Source organism: Xiphophorus couchianus, chromosome 23, assembly GCF_001444195.1.
Source record: "Xiphophorus couchianus chromosome 23, X_couchianus-1.0, whole genome shotgun sequence".
NCBI lineage: Eukaryota > Metazoa > Chordata > Actinopteri > Cyprinodontiformes > Poeciliidae > Xiphophorus > Xiphophorus couchianus.
Window position 1 is genome coordinate 347,495 of NC_040250.1, and position 25,170 is coordinate 372,664.

Below are 25,170 nucleotides of genomic sequence, written 5' to 3' on the forward strand. Positions count from 1 at the left end.
GAGCTTAAATCCACGTTTGTAGAGATGCTGTGAATGTTTTAGTTTGGTAAAAATCTGAAGTTATGGAAGTCAGAGTCTAAATCCAAAAGTTGCTCTTTGTCTCTCAGTGAACTGATTTTAATGTGAATGATTCTCCTGGGAAGTTGGGACGAATGAACGGAGAAATCCAGGTCCAGAATATCAGGCTTCCAGAAAGACGGAGACAAACTGTAGAGTGAATGCAGCAGAAGCTTTAATGACATTTAATCAGACATGATGCTGCAGCAGTAAACACACAGAGGACCCCCACCACCATCATCATCATCAGAGACAGATGCAGACAGAGAAATGGACGGACAGAGAGACGTGGACAGCAGCTCAGCGTCTCAGGACATTTTCAGGTCACTTATTACTGCTGAACCAATCGGAGTATAGGTTGTTTAATGCTGTTTATATACTGATTATTAGTATTAATACACGCTGAGTTATTCAGAATACAATTGAAAGCAGCAGTCCATCCCTGAAGGAAGCGTCCTCACCGGGATTCCCTGCTGGAACACCAGGAACATTTTAGAACAGGAACAATATGGCTCCTGGAGCCCCGCCCCTCTTCAAAGGCTCTGCCCCTTCCAGCAGAACGCCGCCCCTCCTGAAGACTGAGCTCCGCCCCCTCAGTCTGAGCCCCGCCAGAAACTCCAGGAACCTGATCTGTTCCTGGACTCTGTGAGCTTCCCTTCAGAGACAAAGATGTTCCAGAACCTGGACCACCTGAGGCTCTCTGAGATGTTCTGAAGGTTCTGCTCCATCCCCATCCAGATTTGGGACAGTATCTGGTTCTGTTCCCCAAGATGACCCGGAAGGCGCTGATCCAGGTCCTAAAGCAGCGAACCTTTGGAAGAGCCAGCAGAGAGAACCTAAATAACGCAGAACCTTTTCAGGAACTTTCCCATGAAACTGCAGGATTACTTGTCGCTCTCTCAGGAACGTTTGTAGGAACGATGTATCCAAAGGAAGGTTTCAGAGACGTTCCTGATCTCCGGATTCCTTGATCAAATTTTTGCAGAAACTGATCAGGTCTTGAGGAATTGATCCAGAAAAAAACAGTATCATTTTCAGAACCGAGGCTCAGCACTTCTGAAAGTTAGAACCTTTAAGCAAGAGACCCAAATCTCTTCAGGCACAAGAAAACATTCCCAGCGACTGCACTGGGAATCTTAACGACTTTACCGGAACGTTTTGGCTTTTCAGAGTTATTTAGCATCTAGAACACATGTGGGAACCTGAAAGAAACCCAAAGTTTTACATCCTAGTCATTTCCACAGACACTGAAAAGTGAGGGAGGGTGGTTCTGATCCAGAAACAGGAGAGGAGCTTTAAAGGAACAGGACCAAAGTTTGAAACCTTGGGATTGTCGGGAACGTCAGTAAAGTCTTTCTGTGGCTGAAGGCGGTCGCTATCCGACTTTCCAACCCCACATCCCAACAAGAACCCCCCCGGCAGGACTTTGCGGGTCCATGGCGGTTTTTCTGTCCATCGGCAGGGGGATTGGTGTCAGTGTGCGGTTGTAACCATGGCGACCGGTCTCAGGACTTGTTGTTGTCGTGGAGATCGAGTGACGCCTGGATGTCCGGCAGCTCCATCTCGCAGACGTTGCTCCGAGGAGACATGGAGTTCCTGTTGAAGAAGTGACCTCCACCTGCCGAGGCGGGAAACATCAAAGCACAGACGTCAGAACCAGAACCGGTACCAGGACCAGAACCAGAACCAGAACCAGAACCAGGATCCAATTCAAGGTAACTCTAAGCAGAGCTGCAGCTCTGGAGGTAGACCGGGTCATCAGTACCTGAACAGGTAAACGGAGCAGCTCTTTAACTGGACCCATCGATAGACGTACCCGTTAGCATGCACTGCTAACAGGTGCATGCTAATCAACCAGGATCAAGTTTTGGTCCTGGTTCTTTGGCAGACGATTTAAAATCATTAAAAGTAGCTGTAAAGTTGTTGTACTTTTATACGTCAATGTGAGGTTGTTGTAATTTGGTGTAAAGTTGTGCTACTTCAGTTTAAAGTTTCTGAACTTAGTGTACGGATATTCGTCAGCCTAAAGTTAAAGTTAATGTAAAGATGTTGCTGTGCTCATGTTGCCTTACTTCAGGGTGACATTGTTGCTCTGCTGTGAAGCTATTTTACTGTAAAACTCTACGTTTTGTGAAGCAGTCCACCAGCCAGCGCAAAGGTTTTTCTTTACTGTGAAGTTTTTGTACTCTAGAGTAAAGTTGAAGCCAGCTGATTGTGACGCTCTGCTCTTCTTCTGGGTTCTTACTGGTTACGGCCACGGTGATGTCAGCGGGCATTCTGGGCGCGGTCTCAACATGGGGGGGACTGAGAGGCTCCAGGCTGATGGACGGCTGGTTCTGGTCGCTCAGCGGCGCCCTCTGGCTGCCGGATGTCTGACCGACTCCCAGACGCTCCACATCCAGAACCACAGTGTCCACGCAGGGCAGACTGGTCTGAGACAGAGGACAGAGGGGACACGGTCATCCATCACACCTGTCCCCCAGCTGGTGATGTCAGCGATGACTCACCATGATGCCCAGGGCTTTGAGGATGTTGAGTTTGCACATGGGACAGGTGCAGTGTTCGTTCAGCCAAGGATCCACGCACACCTTATGGAAGACGTGTCTGGAGGAGACAGAGACACGTTGAGACACGTTGGACAGCTCCAGTCAGAAAAGGCTTGGGGAACAGACTCCTTCAGGTGTGGACCCGGTTCTGGACTCACTTGCAGGGCAGAATCCGGACCACATCGTTGAGCTGGTACGCCTCGATGCACACGGCGCAGTGGTTGAAGTCCGGGTCCGTTTCCTTCAGGACAGACAGGAAAGACAGCCATCAGTCAACAGAACCAGAACCGTTCTGTGCAGGTCCGATCTATGACTGGTCATGTTGGTTTCTGAGTTTACCTTGTCTCCTTTCTTCACTGTCCTCGTCGTCAGCTTCCCGATGGCTTTCTTGGCTGCGTCTCCTAGGCGACGCTGGGGGACAGAGATGACAGAAGTTAACGTCCAATCAGGACGAAGAATCCCTCGTTGAAGTGACACAAAGCTCCGCCCACGAACAATTAAAAACCAGTTTCTGCCCTGCAGTTTGTGTGGCTGTCCTCCATTAACATTCAAACCTCAGGTGGCGAAGATCGTTTGTTAGGAAAAAACAAAAACTACAAATCTCAGCATTCATAGACTCAGTAGCAGGAGAAGAAGAAGAGCGTTACATCACTGAAGATCATAGAAAACCTGCACCTGACTCCGCCCACCAGGACCTGCTGCCTTCAGGTGCTGTGTTTGGAGTCTCCACCTGGACCTGAACGTAGCATGCTAGCAGTCCAGCATCTAGCCTAGCTTAGCCTCATCTAGCTTAGCCTAGCCTAGCCTAGCCTCATCTAGCCTAGCCTAGCTTAGCCTCGCTACCGCCTCAGCCGCCTCACCTGGCTGCGGTGGCGGCCGGCGCCGTAGCGGATTTTCTGGATGAAGTAGAAGACGAGCCAGGCGGAGGAGATGATCATGAGGACGATGAAGGAGACGGAGACGAAGACGAGCGATCCGCGGTTCAGGTTCCTGCTGGGACTACGGAAACCCAGAGAGGCCAGAACCGTCAGGTTCCGGTCCAGGTGGGCCAGGATCTCCTTCCCGTACGCCTCCGTGATCATCACCGCCACGATGTCGCCCGTACCTGCACACAGAACCCGGCCCGATTCTACAGATCAGAACCAAAGAAGCTGACCTGATTCTACTGATCAGAACCAAAGAAGCTGACCCGATTCTACTGATCAGAACCAGCCTACTACACCAGCCTCTCCTTCAGAACCAGGCAGGAGGTTTTGTGTGATTCGGTTTATTTTTGGTTCTGGACGCTGCGACCTTCGGGTCAGAACTGCCTCAGAGGTCAGAGAGAAATTCAACCGGCGGCTAAATTTACTCTGATCGATCACCAGGAAGGACAGTCTGCAGGTTCTGACCCGGTTCAGAAAAGGTTCTGATCCAGTCCAGATCTGGGCGGTCAGTGTGTTCTGACCCGGTTCTAACCTTCGTGGCCCATCTTGACGGTCTTGTCAGTGGAGTTGTTGTAGACCAGAACCGCCGTGGCGTTGTAGGCGGCCGCCTTCAGGATCTTCTCCCTGAAGGTGCAGTTCCCTCGCTGCAGCAGAGCCACCCAGTGGATGCTGCGGGGCGGAACCAGGAAGCGGGTGTTTGGGTCGCAGCCCTGCCGGTCCACCACTGAGGAGACACCGTTACCATGGTTACTGCCTCCAAGATGGAGGTCCAGAGTTTTTTATTTATGAGGTAGACACATTTAAATGGCCAAACAGCCGGCAGAGGTAGAGGTGGTATCATGATCTGGGACACTTTAAGAACAAAGCAGCAGTCAGACGTCAGAACAAATCAACTCAGAGGAGCCCAGAACACGTCCGGGCCGGTTCTGGTGCTGAGCTGACGGAATAAAAACATTCCTAGTTTAAACTGCACTGGTTCTGACATCACTTCCTGTCTGTAACAACAACGCTCCCCCTGTTTAAAGGAGGAAACATTTCAGCTCCTGACTCCGTTTGCGTGATCAGGCAACCGGCAGGAGGAGCAGGGAGAGGAGGAGGATGAAGAGGAGGAGGATGAAGAGCAGGAGGATGAAGAGCAGTAGCAGGGAGAGGAGGGGGATGAAGAGGAGCAGCAGGAGGAGCAGCAGGAGCAGCTCCTTCAGCTCCTCCAGCTCCTCCAGCTCCTCTCTGCAGTGTCCTTGCAGCGCCTGACTGTAATCTGACACTCCGGAGCAGAGAGACGCTCCGTCCTTCAGCAGCCAGAAAACCTCTGCAGTGTCTCGGCCGGACTCAGAGCCGCTGCATCCTCCGCCTCCCCGACTAAACTCAGCTGCTGCAGCTGCAGCAGCGACTGCGAGAAAAACTCACAGCTGCAGCAGAAGACTACAAGACAGTTGCCATGACAACAATCAGGTCCAGAGCTTAGTAGAGATTTTCTGACAAACGATTCAGATGTCAATGAGGTTAACGAGGTGAAACCAGCTTCCAGTTATTACTCCCAATCTTGAGGACCAGACTAAGACCTGGAACTTTTTCTGGCTGTCTTGTCGGGGCCAGACTAGATCCTGGATGTCCTTGTTTCTCCCTCTCGTCAAAACCAGACTAACACCTGGAACTCTTAGGCAGTGTCAGGTAGGTCATGTGACCTGTGACGCGAGTACCTCCATGATGCGGCGCCGGCGTGAGGACAATGCCCCGGGCGTCCATCTTGGGAGAGTCCTGCCCGTACGTCCCGTCCTCACTGCTCATCATGTGGACGGAGGACCCTCGGTCCATCACGGTGGCGTTCACCGTGGCGTCCTCGATGGAGTTCCTGTCAGCGCGTCCTGCTGCCGCGGAGCGGGCCTGGACCACGACCTGGACCAGAACCAGCACGAGGACGGCGAGGATTGGGAAGCAGGTCCAACGGTGCAGGTCCATGTCTGCCAGTCCGGTTACATGGAACCTGCCAGGAAGGAAAAACCCAAACGTCAGTGGGGCCAGACTAACATCTGGACCAAAAGTTTTATCACGATTATTTAGTAGTACTGTGATAACGACAAAAGTGGCGATAAGAACTATTTATTATTTCTTTTTTAGGCAACTGTGTGTCACATAAACACAAGTAATGGTTTTGAAAATATCCCCATTTGTCTCCTTAGGAGGCCAGTCACATGAATTAATGTGATAACTTTGTTTCCAAACTTATTTATTGATGCTTTTATTGAACAAACAGTAAAAAAAAAAACAGTAAAACTATTAATCCTGACAGTATGATAATAAATCAAACTTCTTATGAAAAAAAATGTATTACAATATATGACAAACGATACAATAAATGTCCAGCCGTCAGTGCATGTCCCACTGTGTCCAACCCTGTCTCTGTCCCTTAACACTAAATATTCCAACTTCTCATTTTTAAACATTTTCAGCTCACTGTCCACGTCCACGCTCCAGCTGTCCCTCTTTCTCCTGTCTGTCAGGTTGTTCTGATTGGACTTTCTTTAAATCTATCTTACCTTACAACGCCTCGCCTCTCAGTGTCTTCCAGATGTTTCCGTCTGTAGGTCTCCTGCTGAGGTTTTGTCCAAATCCCTGGATGTCTTCCGGGTGTTCTCCTGTCTCCTCCAGATGTTATTTATTAGATCCTGTTTGTTGGTTTCTGTCCCAGATTGTCCTCCAGATGCGGATGCCGCCTGTGGAAGGGCGCAGTAAACCCTGGGTTCAGACTGCCAGGTGAGACAGCTGTGAGGACATCAGGAGATGGGTCAGCCTGCGGAACAAAACCGGAACCTCATCTGGACCCTGGTTCCGGAAGCTCCTGCACTGAGAGCGCCTGGCTGTGTTCTGGACTCCGTCTGGTCCTTGTTCTGCAGTGAGCCCACCTCCGTCTCTACGGTGGCTGCTTCGGCCCGGTTCGTCTCTCTCCGCCGGACTCCCGGTGCTCCGGGCCAGGCCGGCTCCTCTCCGTCGATGGGGAACCTCTACTGGTTCTGGTGGGTCGGATCGGACTGGCTATGGGGGTTCTGTTCGGCTCGGCTCCAGTAACAGCAGCTCGGTACCTCAGTTCTGACATCGACGCACCGCGCAAGCGCAGAACATCAACAGGGGAGCGTCAGAGCGCGTGTGTGATTGTGTGATTCACCTTCTCTTGGAGATTTGGAGGAGATGTCGCGATAAAGGGCGAGATGTCAGCCAGCTGTTTGTGTCCTGATCAGATTTCTCATCGATTAGTGATCAGCGATCAGAAAGGGAAGAAGGACACCTACTGGACACCGACAGGAAGTGCAGCTTCAATTTGATTTAGTTTGTTTATAAAGTTAGAATTCACAACACGTCATCTGGCATAAAAAGCTTTAATTAATAATCCATTCCAGTCAATCATATTTATCAATCAGTTCATCATGAATCTGCCACGACCGACTGGAGGTTCGGCAGAACTGAACCAGGAGAACCTGAGCAGGTGATGGCAGCATCATGCCAGCCGAGCTCCAATGGAGAGAAAAACAAGAGAAAAAGTCCAGCGGAGATCGGAGATGATATGTGGAAACAACATGAATGTTCATTTAACATTACTGCAGAGAATACAGAAATGACCAGGAGTTCATGAACCCGCTAACCTTTCAGCTGTTCATCGTTAAAGTGACATAAAAAGGTTCTAATGATGTTCATCCAGTCAGGACTTTACGTCATGAATCCACATGCACTGCAGGTAGTAAAACTTTGATTAATGCTGGTTTTAAAACTAGTTAACTGGACTTGTAGCCATTATTTTGTGCCCATTGTTCTCAATGTAATTTTAAACATTAACATGGCAAATACTAATTAACTGATGAAGGTTAAAGAAACGACAAAACAGAAAACAATCTAAACACATAAATGGTGACGTTGGAAAAACAAACTCACCTCCACATCACAGTGCAGCAAATTTTCTTTTTGTTACATCTTTTAAAATAAGCTCACAAACTATCTGTTGCTTCTACTAAACCGTGTTGGTTTACTCTAAATTCACGCCTGTTTGGGGTTTTACGGGACTTCCTGTCTGGAATCTGAATGTCGGTGAGAGAAATCAGTTCATGTGGTGTGTTGCTCTTGCCTTGTGGCTGGACACACGGCCGGTCCGACCCGGTCCGACCCGATACACCTGCGGTTTATTGTCTGCTAGTGTCTCAGGTTCGGAAAATCGGCCGACAATTCTAAAATCTTGTGGTGTGAACTGGACATTACACCATTGGCGATTCTAGCCCAGTTTTAGGGGAGTTTTAGCTTTAGCATCCCTAAAACTGTTCCTCAGCTCCCCTCCATCAGGTCGCCACCCGTCCCGTAAAATACGGAATAACCTCCCATATTTGGCCGTTAAATGTTCGTCCCGTATTGAACCGATACATAACTGTCCGATATACACGCCTATAATACACACATCAACACTGGGTTTAACAATAATGACCAAAATAAAACAGGAAATATTAAGGCCAGCTACATTGTCGTGGCGGGAGCTAAAGGACCCAGAACGCTACGGACCGACGCTGAACGTCACGGTTGCCTAGAGACGGACACTGCGCAGCCGCGGTGAGCTGCTTACACTAAGGAAATGAGGAGGGGAGGGTCAGTGGAGAGATCGGAGTTAAGGCTTTTTTCATCCAGTGTCGTCGATAGAAAGAGAAAAGGACTGGAAGAAATGAATGAATCAATCAAATTTTATTTGTATAGCACATTTCAGCAGCAAGGCATTTCAAAGTGATAAAGCGATAAATTAAAATTAAAGCCGATAAATTAAAATGAGGTCGATAACTTTAATTTATCTCCGATTAATTGGTTTATTATTTATGGTGACAGGCCTCTGTAGGTTTCTTCTGTCGCCTTCTGTTCTCTGATGTGTGAAACCCAAACGGGCCAGCTGAAACTTGCTTTATGTCCTGAGCTGTGATTGGACAGCCAGGGCCTGGGGGCGGGGCTAGAGTGAGGCGACTTCCTGTTGAGTGAATAAGGGGAACTGGGCCAGCCCTCACATGTTACTGGCTGCTGTCTCTACCAGGACCGTCAGAGCAGAACCAGGGAGGAGAAAAGCCAACAGAACCAGGTCCAGTCCGCCTGAGCTGGGCTGCTAACCGGTTCTGATCCGAGTCCTTCACAGCTGTGGCAATACGTGTGGATCAGAGGGAACGGCTGGACTCAGAGCGGTCCTCGCAGAGACACACACACACAGTCACATCTGGAGAACATCAGCAGAGTGGGCGGTTCTGGTCCCGGGCGGGTTGGCTGGATCGGATCAGACTGCTGCCAGTTCTCACACTGAATCAGCTGCTTCCCCGTCGGGTTCTGGTGGTTTCTGGGACCGGTTCTGGTCCAGTAGCTCTCAGGGGAGGAGGGGTCTGCAGCAGAACCATGAAGCGTCTCGTTGGGACTCTGCTGTTGGTGTCCGTCCTGCCGTCCCTCTGCAGCGTCTCTCTGCCTCCGGACACCGAGTGCGGCATGTCCTACCGTAAGTCTGCTGCTGTCCTCTGCACTGCCGGACAGCTGGACACTTCAAACCGACTCTACGATTATTTTTGCAGTTGATGGGAAGCTGAAGTAAAACATCTGAACTCATTTCTGAGTTTGAAAAGCTGATAGCAGGAAGCTTCCACAGCTGTAGAGGCTTCAGCCAGAAACTCTGAGGTTTGATTCTGGTTTCTGTAAACAACAAATGTTTACAGTATCTGACCGCCCGACCTTCAAACGCTTCAATGATTTTACCAGCAAATTATGACAAAGCAGCAAATTATGACAGAACAGCAAATTATGACAGAGCAGCGTTTGCTGAGATGGAACGTCGTCAAGAAAATCAGTTAAAGCTTTTCAACTGGTGTGTGTTCTGGTCTGTGCAGGTCTACGAGCCTTCCGGGTGACCACCAGGTGTAACCTGACCACCCTAAAGGAGAAGCAGGTGAAGGAGATCCAGGGTTTGACCACCAACTTGCTGCTGCCGATCATTTACCTGTTGACCTTCTGCATCGGTCTGCCCGCCAACCTGTTGGCTCTCTGGATTCTCGTGTTCCGGACCAAACGTCGGCCGTCGACTGCGCTGCTCATTAACCTCACTGTGATAGACTGCTTGCTGTTCCTGGTTCTGCCGTTTCGGATCGTCTACCACTTCCGGGGGAACCACTGGGAGCTGGGGGAGCCTCTCTGCCGGATCGTCATGGCGATGCTTTACGGGAACATGTACAGTTCGGTCTGGTCCCTGGCCTTCGTGGCTGTGGACCGGTACGTGGCTGTGGTTCACCCATTTGGCGCGAAGAGATTGCGCAGCCGGCGGTGGTCTCTGGGCCTGACGGCCGCGGTGTGGATGGTGATGCCGGCCGCCATGTTGCCTTTGCTGCTGTCCCGGCAGACTTACCCTCTGGACGACCCCAACATCACCACCTGCCACGACGCGCTGCCCGAGAGCGTGCAGGAGAACTACTTCCTGCCGTACTTCGCCACGCTGTTCACCACCTGCTTCCTGCTGCCCTTCATCGTCGTGATGTTCTGCCACGGCGCCGTACTGCGCACCCTGCTGGCTGAAGGCAGGAAGTACTGTCACGCCATCGAGGTGACGCTTCTGATGATACTGATGTTCGTGGCGTTCCTGCTGCCCTGTAACATCCTCCTGATCCTGACCTACAGCGACAGCTGGCCGGACGGTGAGGACCTGTACGTCCACTACATGACCAGCCTGGCCTTCAGCACCTTCAACAGCTGCTTCCACCCCTTCGTCTTCTACTTCGTCTCCAGAGATTGCAGAGAAAGAACCAGGAATGCTCTGTGCTGCATCCCTGACATGGAGGACAAACCGTCCTCTCGGGGGACACACACCTCCTCGTCAGCGGGACAGAGGTCAAAGGTCACTCTGCTGACCATGACAAGTCTACAAGGGACGCCTGACCCAGCAGCCAGAGGTCAACATGATGACATGACGGTCAGCTGATGCCGGACCGCTGGGCCTCCAGATTCTCCTTCAAGTAAAAGAAATATCGATATGAAAAGGCAAAAGAAACAAAGAACAAAAAAAATCTGCCATTTATCTCAGAAAAAAATAATAATTAATTTTTAGGTCCCCCCCCCCCCCCATTATTAGAACAATGGTTCAGTCCAAAGTGTGGGAGGAGCAACAGCTGGCTCCGTTAGAGCCGCTGGAGGGAGGAGCTAGCTGTTAGCTGCTAGCTAGCTGTTAGCTGCTAGCTGTGGCTCTGCAGCACAAATAAAAACCCTCCAGTCAGTAAATACTTCAAGCAAAAGACATATAAACATTTTATTTACTTTCACTGCTCAATAAGAATAAACTCATAAACAATAAAAATCATTCTGCAGTTTGTTATTTCATTACTTTGACTGAATCATCATAAGCTGCCTTATTAGCAAAACTGCTACACTGCTTTCATAGATTTAACCTTTGACCTTTTTTGTCAAAGGCAGCAAACATCTCACTCATATTTAGCTCTTTAACTTTTAGTTAATCAGAAGAGTTTGAAACTGGAGGAGGGTCTGAGGAAGTGAAGCAGCTCAGAGTTGGAGCCCAGAACAGATAGAAAAAACTAAAGTTATGTTTTTATTTCTCACTGTCTTCAATGTAGAGCCTTTAAAACCACAAAATAAAATCAAAATATTTTTCTATATAAACCCTGGTGCTTTAAATGTTATGTTTAAATTATGATATTCCCCAGATATTCATTTCTATCTAATTATTAGTTCTCAGCCATCCAGGACATGACAAACTAAAAAAACGCTTATAAATAAAGCAACTTAACAAATTTAAATAGCCCATAACTTGTATTGAGAACCATTCAATAAATCAATGTTTATGATGAACTTTATTAAGAGCAGTTAATCATTAAAGCTTTTTTATTTAGAGCCTTAAATGTTTGTAAAGGTGTAGCAGAAATTAGATCAGACTGAACAAAAACTTCTAAGCAACATTTGAATTTTAGTTTCATTTCTCTGCAGGCAGTTTAATAAAACATGTTTGATGTGCTTTACTAGTCATTTTTGGTCCTGCAGCTTGAATGTAGTTTAAAACTTTTTAAGCTAGATTTTACGTTACATTTCACTGGAACTTTGCCAGAATTGGTCTTAAATGTTCCTGTTGATGTTCCCCCAATAATGAGATGGGATTTACGCTCTTGACCCTAACTCCTATTGGTCACTTTACTTTAGTTTATTTTCCGCTCTTTCTGTAAGCTAACTGAGACTGTGCAGTGGAGCTAGCTAAAAATGAATAACCGGTTCTGGCGGGTCGCTGCTTTAACAGCTTTTGGTTTGTTCTTGTGGTTTCGCTACCTGAAGAGCTGACGGGTCAGCCGGCTGGCTGACCGTGGCGTCTGCCGCTCTGCCTGAACATGACCTAACTCTGCTGGAGGGTTAAACAGTTAAATCTAGTCAAAACTTTCCCAAAGAGAGTAGAAATGAAGCATTATTATAAACATGATCATTTTTACAAATAAAAATAATAATATTTTGTATTATTATTATTATTATTTACTTTGATGACATAATAATATTGCATAACACTGTACAGTGTTATTATTGTATTATCGTTGTTCCTTTCACTGTAATTATTGTGGATTTATATATTCATGGATGTTATTGGCTTCTGTTCATGATGTTTGTCTGAGGTAAATATATTTCTGTTTTCCTCCATCATATTCTACAGAACTAGAGAACCTGTTAAATAAATAAGATGTGACAAAGGTGGAGATGTGTTTATGTTTGTATAAGAAAGTTATTGAAAATAAAAAGTCCTGCCTGAGCCGCTGCTTTAGGCCCGGTGCATCATGGGATGCTGCGTGTTGCTGTGGTTATGAGTCGGGTTCAGGACCGTACGCTCCGGGTTACGTTTCTGTTTGTTAAACTCAAATAACAGCAGCATTCAAGAATCACCCGTTCTTGAATGAAACCCAGAACAAACGGTGTTTCCTCTCAGAACCGGACGGTTGGAAGAAGTTTGTTGACACGGACCGGTTCTGTTTCACTGCATCAGAACATGAAGCGGTTCTGATTCTGATCAGCAGACATTCGGTTACAGATCAAACTTCACAAAGTGAAGATGAATGAACTCCGCGGTTCGTCCCTTTGTCCCAACAGTTTCTGCTCTGACTGATGAGGAAGACGAAGACCCGCCGAGTCAGGAAGTTCGTCCATATCTGATGGAGACAGGAAGCTGCAGTCATCAGTCACACAGCAGCTTTAACAGAACCAACAGGAACCAACAGGAACCCTACATTCTTTAAAACATGTCCGCCGTCTCTCCGTCTGCCACAGAAAACATTTGCATTAGAGACCAATCGGGTTTTATTTACCTGAGACCTTCACTGTGGTGCTGTCTCTGGAACAATCCTGGTCCAACCGAACTTTATCTGTGAAGACACAGAGACGTCCGTTCAGAGACCTGACCTCATGTAGAAAGCAGCATACGCACAAAAACGTATGTATAAAAATGAACATGGTGTCAAAGTTTGTGTAACCAAGGCGACGCAACGAGTTTCTCATCAGAGGACACACAACGGAAACCTGACAGTGAAGAGTCGGAGCAGAAATGTCCAACAGTGACGTCATCAGCGCGTTACTCTACTCTGACCCCTTGTAACGTGTAATGTAACGCGTTACTATTTACAATCCAATAATCAGATTAAAGTTATGTATCCAAGTCACTGTGTGTTAATATTTGTAATGTTTTTAGTAAACACACATTGTTGCTTTCTTCTCTTTCCTTGGGGAGTTACGTTTGGTTTAACACCAGCGACAAACCATGGAGGGAAAAGAAAGATGCACATTTTCTAACTGATGGCTTTTTCATTGAGTAATCAAATTACTTTTCAAAGTACCTATGCCGTCGCTGCTCATAAATTAACTAGAATATATATCATATGTGTGTTTATGTCTTATGATCTCAAGGTGGCAAACTGCCCAAAAAAACATCGTCTTCATTTCCTCTTGAACAAAATGGCTCCCGTCTTTAATCAGCATCATTCCAGGATGAACACTAAACTTTATGGTTTGCCTCACAACCAGCCAGATAAATACTCTGCTAGCACACAAGCTACCAGATTCTGATAGATTTTATTGGTCGAAATACATTTGATTATTGATCAAAAATGCGTTGATATCAGTTGACTGGAAATTGACCTGATTCTGCCTCTTGTAAAGTAACAAACAGAGTAAATGGGTCTCAGCAGGTTTGAACTCAGTTCAGCAGTTTGACCAACAAAAACAAAGTCTCAAAATAAGTTTGGTTCTTCTTGAACAGCTCTCTACATCAGTGCAACAGTTTGGCCACAAACATAATTAAAATGATGCTTTTCAGCTCTAACAGCTCCTCTCTCATAACTCCGTCTCTCTGTCCAGACCTGCATTCAGCTTCATGTTTCACTTTCCAGTCAAACAGGAGCCACAGCTCTCAAAAGGCTGAAAAACACAAACTAAATGTTTTTCTCTCCTGTCATTTTCAGCCACAAACATTTCATTACAATATCTACAGTTCTGCTTGTGTCTCTGCCTCTCTGATGTTCCTGCATGGATTCATGTCTTTACAGACATTAATGTGCAGAATCAGAATCTGAACTAACTAAACATAAACTGTGTTTCATCAAACAGAATCTTAACAAGTGATTTTCACATGTTTACATTATTATACATCTCAACTCTATTTACTGCAGAATCTATTTCTTACTGTAAAAGTTTTCACTTGTTTATTTTAAAACCTCTCCTGTTCGTGTTTCCTAACATTACTCTTATAAATACTGTAGCAATAATAACACAAATATTGGAAAAAAATCAACCTGACATCTGTCCTCACCTGTTGTCCTTTCTGGTTCTAATATCATATTTATGTCTTTACATCCTGAAGCTCCACCTGGATCATCAATCTCTTCATTTATCGTAATAAAATAGTTTAGTTTATTTAGGAAGTAATAACATGTTAATGCATATTTCAATAAACCAACTGAAGACCTGACCTGAGCTTCCTCAGCGTCCTCACCTTTCTTCACTATTCTAGCACTAATATAATATAATATAATATAATATAATATAATATAATATAATATAATATAATATAATATAATATACATGTTAAGTGGTCTGAATGTGTTGCTCACATTGACTTTACACTTTAAAAAGCTCATGTTGCAGCTTCTTCATCTCATTGTGATGAAATAAAACAGTTTCTAGAGTAACTAATTTTTAGACAAAGTTAGCAGTAAAATATTGGATGTGTGATTATTTCAGAATTAACATGACTTAATATGAATATAATACTATATATGAATGTAAACTGACAACAAGATGTTATTTCTGGGTTTCAGATGGCGTAGCATCAATCAATCAATCAATCAATTTGTATCTGTATAGCACATTTCAGCAGCAAGGCATTTCAAAGAGCTTTACATCCTAACAAACACAGAAACACAATGTCAATCATCATAAAATCAACAATAAAACAACATTAAGTCGAGTTCCATCGTTAAATTTGTAATTAATTACATTTCAAATAAAACTCTAACCAGGTGGTTTTTAGTCGAGATTTAAAAGAAGTCATTGTTTCAGCTGTTGTAAAGTTTTCTGGGAGTTTGTTCCAGATTTGTGGTGCGTAGAAGCTGAATGCTGCTTCTCCTCGTTTGGTTCTGGTTCTGGATGCAGAGTACCGGTGTCACCCAATGCCGATGGAGGGCAGGAAGTAAATGCAGCCTTAACTTGTGTTGATCCAGCATCAAAATGCCTGAAGTCGGAGTCGTACCGTTGTTCCAACCGTTCTAACAGAGAGACAGATAAACGTTATTTTTGTTTCGAAGGGAGTTCATTTTGGACCAACAATCCACGGCTAAAAACAGGAGGTGCAGAAACTAACAACGCCAGAGTTTGCAGCCACTTTCTAACAGGAAACGATCGCATCGTTTAAATTGTATTCTCAGATGTTTTATTGGACAGTTATTTAGAAAGACAAGCATTCATATGTAAGGTAAGATATATTATTTTTATGCCCTAGTAAAATAGTTAAAATAGTTCAGGTTAAATCCTGCTAAAATGCACCATCTGCTGGTAAAACGTTGTATTGCATTCACCCTAGAAAGAGCGGGGTATTATGGGTAATTTTCACAACTATGAGGATCACTGACGAGGTGAATATTATTTATTCAATAAATATTATTTATGACATAGCAGTCATATTTTATAAAAAAAATATGTTTATGGTTTTCGTTTTCGCATATTATTGAAATATGTTTAATGTTTAATCACATTGTTCTGCTATAATATAATTTTTGGCTAGTTGTAGAAATGTTTAGTTCACTACGTGTTTTATGCCAGAGACTGACTTTGCCTCGATGCTCACTGTGTGAAACGCAGATGGAGAATTAAAGAAAAACGGCTGAAGCCACTGAGCTCCTTGTCATTCGTTGCCACACCAAGAGAAGCCACCAGATCCACATGGGTCACATTAGCATGGCGCTAATGTTGTTAGCAGCTAGCTCAGTGCAGAGTCACGCACAGAAAATATAATGTTTATTCAGTGGGACTTTCATGCTAGAAACAAGAGCTAAATGAATTAAATGTAACCCACCCAGCCATACAGACAGCCAGCTGTGACTGAGGTTCATGTCCGACTCCAACCATGTGGTTTCTGTAGATCGTTGACCTGAATCCAGCAACCACTCAACATTAACCTACAACTCCAGCATGAATTTGGGTTTACAGAAGCTAAATAAATTATTTACCAGGAGATCCAAGTTCATAGAAATATCATGGGTTAGTTCGTTGTTAGTGATAATGTGGAAGTCAGCAGAAAAAGACGAAAAAGTAATTTGAGTCTTATTTTATTCTCAACGTCTTCCAATCCAAACCAAAAACCAAAAACAGGATGAAGTAAAACGGTTGGTGTCTTCTCACCTCACCTTCTCCCCTTCACAATAAAAGCATACATTCATGTGTGAAACATATACATTGTATCCTCCACACAGGCCCCCCTGAACACACAGAATGTCACAAACAAGGGACGTGCCGTGGTGGCGTAGCGGTTAGCGCGACCCGTATTTGGAGGCCTTGAGTCCTCGACGCGGCCGTCGCGGGTTCGACTCCCGGACCCGACGATGTTTGCCGCATGTCTTCCCCCTTCTCCTTCCCCGTTTCCTGTCAGCCTGTTGTTATATAAGGGACACTAGAGCCACAAAAATACCCCCTGGAGGGGTAAAAAAAAAGAAAACAATGTCACAAACACAAAAACACACACCATGTGAAACAACATCACAAATACACAAAGGAAAAACTAAACAGCAGCAACAAAACAACTGAAATACCTAACGGTAACGACTAGAGAGTTTAATTAGTCGGCCGCCACGGCTTCTTTTCACAGGAACAGGTTGAAACTGGAAGAGACTCCAGATCGACTGCTACCAAACTGTCCATCTGAGGGGACAAACCAGCTGGAAGGGGACGACCTGGAAGACGACCACAGCGAGGCAGCTGAGCCAACTGGGTCCCTGGTAACACATGAGCTGGCTTCAAACGGTCCACCAAAATACTCTCCTGATTACCCCCAACTCCACCAAAACATCCTTAGGTCTCCAAAACACGGAATGGACCATCGTAAGGAGGCTGAAGTGGTGAGCGGTGTGAGTCATGGCGGATAAATACTGTACATACTTGGCAGACATCAGGTCCTTTGGCACAAACACCTGAGGAAGACAGTGATGTGCTGCCAGCGGGGCAAAAGATCTAGATTCCCCATTTAGAACTGTTCTACTGCCCTGGGAATCAACCGAACCCACTGGACCCGGAAGAAATTCCCCTGGTACCCTCAAAGGCTGGCCCAGGACCAACGCAGCTGAAGAAAACAGCAGGTTCTCTTTTGGAGCCGAACGCAGACCCAACAGAACCCAAGGCAGGCGATCTGTCCAGCTATTATCCACCAACGAGGCCCGTAATGCTGCCTCCCAACGTTCTCTGAATACCTGGTTAGAAGGTGTTTTTCCTCATGTCCTTGTAAATGTAACCAATAATTTGCTGACAGTTTCATCCTTAAGTCCAGTAGCATTTCTCTGGTTATCACCTGTAGAGCAGGAATTGGAGACGTTCTAAAAGCACCACAACATATCCTGAGTGCTTTAGTTTGGATTCGATCTAAATCTAATAACAAAGAATTTGCAGCCGACTTATAAACAATACATCCAGAGTCCAACACAGATCGAATTAAAACATCAAATATTGTTTTCAAAGATGTGCTTGATGCCCCCAATCATCCCCTGACAGACATCTCAAAATATTAATACCTTTTTTACATTTACCAATAATCTTCTGTATATGTATCTTAAATGGAAGTTTTACATCATACGTCCAGGTACCTTATGATATTTACCTGCTTCTATTTTTGCCCATATAATCTAAGATCAACTGCAGGATTAACCTTTTTCTTCTCAACAGACAAATGAATCCCCCATTCTTGTGACCATCTTTCAACCCTATTAATTGCTGATTGCATGCTATTTATTAGATTATTAATATTGCCTCCTCTCACCCATAAAGCCCCATCATCTGTAAATAATGGTTTACTGCTTCTAACATCGAAATAAAGCTTTGAGCCGGTTGGGTTTTCTGGATCTTCTTGGGTTTTACTCAGAGTTTTGTAATATTGAGGCTCTAGCAAAGCATCGGCTAAAATAAACCAGCTGGTTTCTCTCTGACTGAATCCCTGTTGCTCTCTGTGTCATTAATGCCTTGCTCAGTGGCAGGAAGCAGCGGATTACATCCCTCAGTATGAAGTCCATCTCAAACGTTTTATACTTTTAATTGGACTCATGCGCATCATTTGTAACCGTTATTAGATTTCTGCCATGTAAATGCTGTTACTTTCTACTTTGTAATTTGGTGTTTCTGCTAATGAGGTGATGATGAATATTTGGGATTTATGTTCAAAAACACGTAAAAACAACATCATTAACTTCATCACCGACATGGCCCTAATATTTTGTTTCTATTTATATATGTTTCCTTTTTTGTGTGTCTCCCATCAGAGAACCTGAGAATTATCCGAGCTTTTCCTGCTGCAGGCCAGCAGGTGGCGCCAGAGCCTGATATGAACTTGTGACTTTTTAAAAGAAATCAAAGACAGAAGATTATGTATAGAGAAAGAAAGAAAGAAAGGAGGAGAGAAGATTGAATTTAATTTTATTGGTAGGGACAGAGCATTAATTAATATTTTTGTAAATGTGCCAGCGTTAGCCAAAAGGCTATTTTTCATCTGTTGTCAGACAGAAATGGCCACCAGGAAGTTTTTCAGTGATTTCATCAGGAACCAACAAACACAGGATGAAGGTGAGCTTCAGCTAAAACTGGAATTGGGTCACTTCAGGCTGCAGTGTGAACGCAGCCTTTGACCCACAGACACCAGATCCTCCACGCAGGGATGTTTCCATGGTAACAGAGAGATGTCGTCAGAGCGGCGTTGCTGACTCTGAGTCTCCTGGTTTGTACTGAGGCCCGGCGGACCCGTGGGGTCCACAACCCGAGGACTTTATGGTGAGTTTGCATTTAATGTCTGCAAACTCGAACACAAACAGCGGGTAGAGCAGGAAGAACAGCGTGGCCAGCGTCCACTCACAGATGGCGGCAGCGTGGTAACGATGTGAGTGATGGAAGCCCACCACTGGAGAGATGGGTCAAGGACAACATGGACCAAACACACACCTGCTGGTTCCTGCGGTTCCAGACAGAAAGGATACGGCAGCAGAGCAGAACGCTGCAGACGGAGCAGAGAGCGAATCCGGAAGATTTCAGGATTCGGTTGCTAATGAGGAACAGCTGGATCCAGAGGTAGGCCAGGCCACCAGCAAACCCCAGAAATGCACCGATGTAATGAACCGATTTGATGGAAGAGACCTGAAACCCAAACAGACACAGGAAGCAGAGTTCAGTCAGAACCAGCAGGTTCTCTGGATCCTCAGAGGTTCTGCTGGGCTGGAGTCCCGGACCTGGAAGTTTCCGGTGACGGATAATCCCACGGAGGAGATGATTCCCAAACTGAAGCTGGCGATGTTGAGACGGCTGGAGCACTTTGGACAATCCTTCAGATGTCGGAACCGCAGAGTCTCGAATGTCAGAGCTGCAGAGAGACGAAGCGTTTCATCTGATGAGCAAAGTTCAGTTTCAGCAGAGCTGCTGCTGAAGTGTTTCCAGCTCTAACTGCAGAAATACAGCACTCAGTCCAAATCAACCAATCAGAGCCAGGAGGAAGGTCTTAGCGCTGTTAATCATGCTCACATACACGCCCCTCACAATGAATGAACCGAACTGGTCTGAACTGGGTGATCTGGATGTTTTCTCTGTAAACTGGATCTTCTTACCGAGGACGCAGCCGATGTTGCAGACCTGAGAGAACCAGCAGCTAGCAGGAGGTTTGTCTCCACACGTACTGACAACAGGAGCAAACGTCATCATCAACCACCAGGCGGCAGGACGTTTCATCCAGAGACGTTTCCTACAGACCTGATGTACGGAAAATCCTCTGTCAGATCCACCGTCCCACTCAACCAGGCCACTCCAAACCTGAAGGACGACATCATCACAACATGAATGCAGCACAGCTACAGGTGTGATTCCATCCACTGTCTGCATGCCCAGAAGTAATTTGGGTTTTTAGTGACTGATCTGAATATCAAGGACTCAAACGCAGCAGGAAGGAGGCAGAAACGTGACAGAGGCAGTAAGATATTCATATGAAAACCCGAAGGAAGGTTCAGGAACGGATGATGGAGAATCCAGCAGTGCAAAAGGGGAAGAAGAGCTGAAATACTGAGAGAGAGATGGAAACAACAAAGGAACAAAGAGCTAATGACAGAAGTGGATGCAGCTGGGGAAGGGAGCAGCTGGAGGCAGGCTGAGGCAGAGGAGAAACAATCAAAGCAAAGAGAGCGAAACCTGAACAGACAGCAGAAACAGTGGAGGGAAAAAGTATCTGCATGTTTGTGGCACTTCAGTGTTTCAGAACATCCAACCAATTTAACGATCGGTCAAAGACGACACAAAGAGACAGAATGCAGTTTGTAAATGAAGGTGTTTATTATTAAGGAAGGAAAAATCCAAACCTACAAGTTAAACCTGTTAAAACAAAACTGATCTGTGGTCAGTGAGAATCCCAAGACTTTTAAAACATTCAGAGGAGGATGAGACAAAGGTTGGACTGTGCAAGGATTGTCAGCTGGGCTGGTTTTAGCATCCAGCCACAAGAAAATCATTTCTGTTTTCACAGAATAAAGGACACCCTGTTGCACAGAAAGTAAGTGCGCCTGTGTTCCACGTGTCTTGTTACATCTGGAGCAAAAGTCAAACTGCCTTTCAGAAAGAGAACCTGATGGCAACAGTAAAGCACGGTGGTGGCAGTGTGACTGTCTGAGATAAATGGAACCATGAATCCTGCTGTCCACCAGAAAGATGCCGCAGCAGGTCGGCCTCTGCTTCACATCAGCAGACGGAAACTCGATAAACTCGATAACGTCAGTTTCCAGGCTGTTTATCATCTACCAACATGAAGGTTTTGGAGTGGCCTAGTCAAAGTCTATGACCTTTAAAAGGGCATTGATTTTATAAAATCGTCTAATGTGGCTGGATTAGAGCAATTCTGTAAAAATGAGTGGTGCAACAGCTGGAAGGGAAAATCACTTTTTCACACATGAACATTTTGGTTTGGACTCTTTCCAGGCAGAACTTTTTATCTTCCTATAGAAACTAATTCAGATTTTCTAACTTCAGATCAACAGAAACATTTAAATGTTTAGCTTCTGATTGAGGCCAGCAGTGATGAATGAAAGAGAAGAGGGAGACTCACACGGCCCAGATGCCCAGGACGCCGTTCAGGCCGGCCAGGACGGGGACGGCCACCAGAGGACCCATCTGTCCCGGATCCGGAGGGGCGGAGCTTCAGAGCGCCGCTGCCGATTCAGCAGGACGGCGCAAACTGAGAGAAAAGTTGCTCTTGATGAGTTTCTTCCTATCAGTTTAGTAGAAACTGTCCTGAAACAAAAACATTTCAATACAACTAATGGATCCAAACATGGAGCCTCCATGTTCACCTGCTGAAGCTCATCTGTTTGACCTGAAGGCCTTTGGGTCAGAACCGACTTCAGCTGCTGCTAATTAGAAGCAAGAAATAAGGAGAGAAAGGAACAAACCAGCAGTCCCAGTAGAAACCAGCTGAAGAACAAACAGCAGAAAGAATCGAAAGGATTTTAAGAGATGAGGTTTTCCTTCCACCAAGTCTCTGCACAACAGAAGGATGCTTCGTCCTCCTTTAATACCCCAAAGAGCCGAGGGAGGAGATCTCTGAGAATCCAACACCTGATTCCTCAGAACATTTTAGGAAATGACAGAGTGAGAGATCGCCACTCATACAGCATCACCAGGTGAAAGTTCAGAGTTCAACACTCTGACGGCTGAATGGGTGAAACATCTGGTTGATGTGTTCGCCAACACCCAATCCTCAACCCGCAACACCCAATCCTCCGCCCGCAACACCCCGTCCTCCGCCCGCAACACCCAATCCTCCGCCCGCAACACCCCGTCCTCCGCCCGCAACACCCCGTCCTCCGCCCAGGTCCCGGCCTGTTTGTTTTATGCTAATGTCAAGGATGCTAACGTTTCCAAACCAAAACCTCCTCTGGGGAGATGGGACCATGATCTGGTTCCTCTCTGCTCTGAATATGAATCTCTGGTGAAGAGACGACCTGCTGGGAAGATGGCTGCTATGAAATGGTGACAGGGAGCTGAAGAGGCCCGGCAGGCTGGTTTGAAGCAACTGATTGGATCGCTCTCTGCCAGCCTCGTGGAGATGAGGCCATGACTGACATGAAGCTCTGTGTGGAGCCTTTAGGGAAGGAGACGGGCAACAGAAGCAGCTCCAGTCCAGATTAGAGACAGAAGAACAAGAAGAACCTGGAGGACAAACTGCAGGAAGATCTCAGGCAAAAGGAGGATCAGATGGACGGAAGCCTGGAAGGAGCAAAAGAGCCGAAGACATTCAGACCGGTTCAGACATCCCACCTTCCTCTGACCCTCAGCTTAAACTGGTGATGAACAGGTTCAACTGGTCTGAACTGGTTCAACTGGTCTGAACCGGTTCGAACCGGTTCAACTAAGTTTGTCTCCTCTCCTCACCTCTGGAGATATCGATGCAAAGAAGGATTCTTCATGAAACCAAGTAAATTCTGACCATCATGTTGGGAGAACAGAGTGTCTTCAGTCAGAGGCTTCTTCAGATTTGCTGTAACACAGACTGCTACAGGAGCTCCTTCCTGCCACCAGCATCTACAGTAACTCTGAACAATCTGAATTAATATGAGCTACCACATTTAATTCCTCTTTGGAATCAATAAAGTATTTTTGATGTGACTGTCCTAGATCAAACCCAGTCCTCTGTCCTAGTCCAAGTCCACCGCCCCACACACATACAGCAATGGGATCCAGTTACTCCGTCCGCCTAAACGTTAAGGTTATAAATGACATCTGGTGTCATTAAGGGAGGCGACTGGAAGTGGCAACCAAAACAAAAGAGACAAAGACAGGCAGTCCGCCCTCACAAGACATGCAGGTTGGGCAGAATAAAAACAGCAACTTACTGACTGCACCCAAAAAAGGATAGCAGGAGACAGTACACCCGAAACTATAAAAACATTAAAATCTCAATAACAAGACACTTTTACTTACAATTTATGTGAATTATCAAAATATAATGGATAAAAAACAATAAACTACCTGAGACGACGTCACGCTGTCATCAGCTGAATGATGTAGAAAAACCTTAAATCCTGTGAGGCCACTGCAGCATCCAGACATACAACACATTAAAAACATTAAAAACATTGAAAACATTAAAACGGCACTGAGTTTCAGAAAAAACACCAAACCAACAAAAATCGTGTTTTCTTACCACACACTCCAACAGCCCAATCAGAGCACTGCCAGGTTTCTGCACCAACACCTTTATATGCACCATCTTTAATCTGAGGGTGGAGCCAACAGGTGCCACTGGTTACACAAGTTCACCTTCAGAAATCTGGTAGCGAAACTCTAGTCTCCAAAAACATGATTCTTAATTATTTGGGCACCAGAACACAGGACATGCATGGGATAAACCAAGCAGCACGGAGGTGGAAGTGTCATGGTTTGGGATGCTTTCATCTCAGCATCACAGAATCCACCATGAATTTCACCACATCGTCAACTTCCCCGTGGCTCCAGGGTGCGGTCCTCTGCTGGTCTCCTGTCTGCATCCTCTTGTTGGCTTGACTTCAGCACCGCAGATTAAGAACACTTCTTCTTCTTCTCATAGGTTTTTATACTCTCTCATCCCATGGTTGTGTATGGGGTGATGGCTTACGAACGTCCAATGGCTCTGTAGAAAAATGCACCAAACCTTCCCACAGCAGTCAACACCTTTTGCTGTTTGTCCTCTGACCATCTGATTTACTTCCCTAATTTAGTTTAGAAGAAAACATGTGACTTCCTCTTTGTAGCCCCCCTGCCGCCCCGCTCAGCTCTGGCCCTGATTATAACACAGTCTGGGAAAAACATGTCACTTCGCTTCTCACAATGTGTTATTACTTCAGTTACAATTCTGTATGCTGTATGATCACCTTAAATCACTAAACATAATCAACTTTCTGTTTCAGTTCAAACATAACTTCTTATAATAATCATCTGAATTTAACTCTATTCACCATTTCTTAATCCGTTTTCCATTATATCAACTCTTTGTATAATCATCAGTAAAGGAAAGTACAAAAATCCTAATTTTCATAATCATTAATAAATCAAAATACAAAAATACATTTCTAATAATCAACCAATAGTCAAAATGCAAGAATATATATATTTTAATCATTAGTAAATCAAAATGCAAGATGACTTATGTCTCTCAGGCCTTTATGCTGTTTTCTGTGTGAACCTGGAAACATCTCATCCTCTGTACCAATTTTCACACCTTTCACCTCATTAGACAACAAATTCATTTTGACATAATTTACATGTTCATGCTGCAGCTTACACACACACACACACACTGCGTCCCGTCTTCTTAGGGACTTTGCATCGACTTCCATTCATTTTGTATTGTTTTTTCTATCTGACCTTTGACCCCGACAATCAGCAGCAGATATGTGACCTGAACTCATTTCACAGCTCAGCTCCTGTTTCTGACCTCTGACCCAGAAACAGGACCCATAATGTGTTTGGATTCAGACGCATCTTCTATTAATTAGCACCATAAACCGTTTAGAGATGTTTAGATGTTTGTTGCCATGGTTTCTTTCTCAGATTTTGTAATCTTGCATTCTCTCCATCCTTTCCTCCATCTTCCCCTTTAAACTTTTTTTTAACCCCTCCAAGGGGTCTTTTGTGGCTCTGGTGCCCCTTATATAACAACAGGCTGACAGGAAACAGGGAAGGAGAGGGGGGAAGACATGCGGCAAATATCGTCGGGTCCGGGAGTCGAACCCGCGACGGCCGCATCGAGGACTCAAGGCCTCCAAATACGGGTCGCACTAACCGCTACGCCACCACGGCACGGCATGCCCCCCTTTAAACTTTTTGCCCATCTCTCTTCCTTCTTTTTTCTCTTTTACATT

The 25,170-nt window shown here is 45.5% G+C and overlaps 3 protein-coding genes and 1 long non-coding RNA gene across 5 annotated transcripts; 1 reads left to right on the top strand and 3 right to left on the bottom strand.

Moving 5' to 3' along the window:
- Positions 1-208: 208 nt before the first annotated feature.
- rnf130 (ring finger protein 130) lies at positions 209-6,724 on the bottom strand. The gene is made up of 9 exons (XM_028009636.1): positions 6,067-6,724; positions 5,230-5,513; positions 4,062-4,253; positions 3,464-3,708; positions 2,943-3,014; positions 2,762-2,844; positions 2,565-2,661; positions 2,303-2,489; positions 209-1,675 (listed from the first exon to the last, which is right to left on the bottom strand). The coding sequence occupies exons 2-9, from the start codon at positions 5,486-5,488 to the stop codon at positions 1,563-1,565; spliced, it is 1,248 nt and encodes a 415-aa protein (XP_027865437.1). The 5' UTR covers positions 5,489-5,513; positions 6,067-6,724; the 3' UTR covers positions 209-1,562.
- Positions 6,725-8,446: 1,722 nt separating this feature from the next.
- On the top strand, positions 8,447-13,215 carry LOC114139462 (proteinase-activated receptor 4). Its single transcript, XM_028009429.1, is given in 3 exon segments — positions 8,447-9,029; positions 9,415-10,436; positions 10,438-13,215. Coding segments are annotated over 3 exon segments (1,167 nt in total). The 5' UTR covers positions 8,447-8,932; the 3' UTR covers positions 10,486-13,215.
- Positions 10,595-23,287, bottom strand: LOC114139468 (uncharacterized). Its single transcript, XR_003594451.1, has 3 exons — positions 22,127-23,287; positions 15,873-15,875; positions 10,595-11,793 (listed from the first exon to the last, which is right to left on the bottom strand). It is a non-coding gene; the product is annotated as an uncharacterized LOC114139468 (long non-coding RNA).
- tmem150b (transmembrane protein 150B) lies at positions 18,705-24,285 on the bottom strand. 2 transcript variants are annotated; one of them, XM_028009432.1, is made up of 8 exons: positions 23,475-24,285; positions 23,300-23,363; positions 21,378-21,506; positions 20,039-20,098; positions 19,897-19,964; positions 19,525-19,655; positions 19,276-19,432; positions 18,705-19,199 (listed from the first exon to the last, which is right to left on the bottom strand). In XM_028009432.1, exons 3-8 carry the CDS (start codon positions 21,440-21,442, stop codon positions 18,988-18,990), a joined length of 693 nt encoding a protein of 230 aa, XP_027865233.1. In that variant the 5' UTR covers positions 21,443-21,506; positions 23,300-23,363; positions 23,475-24,285; the 3' UTR covers positions 18,705-18,987. The 2 variants fall into 2 exon arrangements, with proteins under 2 accessions (XP_027865233.1, XP_027865232.1); XM_028009431.1 differs by having other exon boundaries at positions 21,378-21,562; positions 23,475-24,284.
- Between the last annotated feature and the right edge of the window lie 885 nt (positions 24,286-25,170).